Here is a 3,239-nt window from a genome sequence, read left to right on the forward strand (position 1 = left end):
CTGGATCACCACAGCTGTGCTGGACACTGCTGGGCACTTCTGGACACTGCTGGACACTGCTGGATCACCCAAGGCCATGCTGGACACTGTTGGACACTGTTGGACACTGCTGGGCACCGCTGGACACTGCTGGACCACCCAAGGCTGTGTTGGACATTTCTGGACACTGCTGGACACTGCTGGATCACCAGCAGCCAGTGAGGTGGGATGGGGGTAGAAAAGGAAAAAGCAATGAAATTCAGATCTTTCCTCATTTGATGGTAAATGGGATTAAAAAAAATATATATATATCGACACTATATAAATACACGGATGAAGCTGGATTTCAAGATGGATGGTCTGATGGTTYTGCAATTCAGGTAAAGTTCCTTCTCGTGCCTCTAAGTTACTCAGCCACTGGGCTGTTTTCGGGCTGAAACTGCTATTTCACTTGTGTAAAAAGGTGTGGTGCAAACTTGTGCTCATATTTGTTGTAAGATCCCAAAACGAAGACATTTCTGTTTTCCAGATGTTCCAGTTGGCGGGAGAGTCCTCTCTCAGAATGCCTGAGCCGTGTCCTAGGAAGGCTCTTGGGGACAGGGTTCAGAGCTGATCCTTCCTGTCAGGATTATCTCTATGGCCTCTGTGGTTTTTGCTCTATCTCTTCTTTTTTTTTTTTTTTTTTTTTTTTTTTTTTTTTTTTTTTTTTTTTTAAAAAAACCCTTTAAATAAAGTTTTATTTTCTAATATACATTAAACAATTCTCATGCAAAGCAGCAGTCGTGGAGACATCCAGACTTTCCAGGCTCCTTCTTTTCACGTATGCTCGACAAAACGATCCCCCTTGCTTGGACTTTGATCGAGATGTTCCATCCTCTTCTCCTCCTGCCCTTCCAAACCGGATCCTGTGTGGTTTTTGAACACTCCCAACCCTTTGGGGGTGTGTCCAGTGCCTCCCTTGCTTGTTCTCCCTCCGAATTCCCGAGAGTCCGTGCGATCCTCTGCCCTTTGCTGCCCGTGACCTTTCTTCAGCTCTCGAAGGACATGGCCCCGATGAGTTGCTCTACTTTGTACGCCAAGCGCTGCCTCCGAGCCTGCTCATCCTGCTCCAGAGCCCCGATGAGCTGGGGAGAAAATGGGAAAAAAAGGGGAGAAAAAGGAATCAGAGAGAGAAATCAGCGTGAGAGAGGGGGTGGGAGWGGTGGGTGGGCAGCGAGATGTGAGCAACTCAAAATTGGGAGGTGTGAAATTCCAATAAAAGGCAAAGCAACGCCACGAGCGCTCGGCTGTCGTTGGTTTGTTGGACCCYGTGATACTCTCCCAGCAAAACCTACTCTGGTGCCTTGGACTCCGCATTTCTTGTCTCATTTAGCACAAAAGTGATGAGATTTTTTCAACCCTAATGGGAAAATAGCCGTGGCGTTGTATCACAAATGGCTACACGCAGTTCAATGACAAAACCCGTCCGTTTCACGGCCATAATTACAAAATCGGCTCTTCTTGCAGGGAAATGAAGGGGTGGAACAGATGGCGAGATCTCGGTTTCAAGTGATGCATTCATTAAAGGAGCTCAGGCTGCCAGGGAGGCTTTGCAGGCAGGAGCCTGCGTCACTGCAGCGGGGTTTGGGACCATGCTGCTCCCGAAGGACACTGAGGGTTCTGGGGAGCTTCACTGGGGTGAAATATGGGTCGTGAGTATTTTACACTGTGCTGGGTGCGTGCCAGGGCTGAGGAATCCAGGTGCTCCTGCAATATTTTAGCTCTCGATCCTCCTGGGGGAGGCTACGAGTACCAAACCCAAAGCTCTCTGTGCGTGACAAGAACAGCGGGGCAGTGGCGGCGATGGCTGGGGATGGGAGGGGAAGGAGCTCTGGGAGAAGGATCCCTGCTCAGCCCAGCAATGACATCTGCTCTGCCATGATTGTGTCATGGGCCCTTTGGCCCCAGGGGACACCATGGGCCAGGGGACAGCATCACCCAGGGACACCATGGGCCAGAGGACACCATCATTCCAGAGAACACCATGGCCCAGGGGAAACCATCACCCAGGGGACATCATCACTCCAGGGGACACCATGGCCTCAGGGGACACCATGGGCTAGGGGGCAGCATCACCCAGGGGACACCATGGGCCAGGGGACACCATGGGCCAGGAGACACCATGGCCCAGAAGACAGCATGGCCTCAGGGACACCATCACCCAGGGGACACCATGAGTCCAGGGGACACCATGGGCCAGGAGACAGAGTCACCCAGAGGATACCATCACCCAGGGGAAACCATCACCCAGGGGACACCATCACCCAGGGGACACCATGGCCTCAGGGGACACCATGGGCCAGGGAAAACCATCACCCAGGGGATACCATGGGCCAGGGGACACCACGGGCCAGCAGACAGCATGGCCTCAGGGACACCATCACCCAGGGGACACCACGGGCCATGGGACACCATGGGTCAGGAGACAGAGTCACCCAGGGGACACAATGGCCCAGAGGACACTGTCATTCCAAAGAACACCATGGCCTCAGGAAATACCATGGCCTAGGGGACACCATGGCCCAGGGGAAACCATCACCCAAAGGACACCATCATTCCAGAGAACACCATCACCCAGGGAACACCATCACCTAGGGGACACCACAGGCCAGAGGACATCATGGGCCAGCAGACAGCATGACCTCAGGGACACCATCACCCAGGGGACACCATGGCCCACAGGACACTGTCATTCCAAAGAACACCATGGCCTTAGGGAAAACCATGGCCCAGGGGACACCATCACCCAGGTGACACCATCACCCAGGTGTCACCATCACCCAGGAGACACCCCAGGCCCCAGGAGCCCCCTGGCCACACCCACCTCCTCGCTGTACTTGCTGACGTAGGAGTAGATCTCGTTGAGCGCGCTCAGCATGTTGAACTCCAYGGCGTGCAGCCGCGACTGCTCGGCGAGGTAGGCGTTCATGTCCTGGTCGCTGATGGCCGGCAGCTTGGCGATGTCGGCGTAATACCTGCAGGAAGGAGGGGTCAGGGAGGCCGTGAGCCTCCAATGGGAATGCTCAAAACGCCCTTCCTGCCCTTGGGATCGCAGCTGAGCTCTGAAGGGAAAGGAACCTCCTTTTGCGGGATGTTTGCACCTGGCAAAGCTGTAATGAGCTAAAAATGAGAACTGAGCGATGCTCAGAACCGCCCTGAGCATCACAGAAGGTCCTTGTGCTTCCCTCTTAACTCAGAATGTTCTGTTCTGAGATCCCTGG

At 53.8% G+C, this 3,239-nt stretch overlaps 1 protein-coding gene across 1 annotated transcript in view; it reads right to left on the reverse strand.

Moving 5' to 3' along the window:
• Positions 1–293: 293 nt before the first annotated feature.
• The window catches only part of LOC130587042 (plexin-A2-like), a gene marked incomplete at its 5' end in the record, with an annotated part of 8,042 nt that continues 5,096 nt past the window's right edge, over positions 294–3,239 (reverse strand). The window contains 2 exons of the mRNA XM_057387999.1: positions 294–1,103; positions 2,843–2,993. Coding sequence (XP_057243982.1) covers positions 1,008–1,103; positions 2,843–2,993 — 247 coding nt within the window. The remainder of the gene's footprint in view (positions 1,104–2,842; positions 2,994–3,239) is intronic.

Source organism: Malurus melanocephalus, unplaced genomic scaffold (genome assembly GCF_030028575.1).
Source record: "Malurus melanocephalus ecotype Western Australia unplaced genomic scaffold, MMel_1.1 scaffold_1482, whole genome shotgun sequence".
NCBI lineage: Eukaryota > Metazoa > Chordata > Aves > Passeriformes > Maluridae > Malurus > Malurus melanocephalus.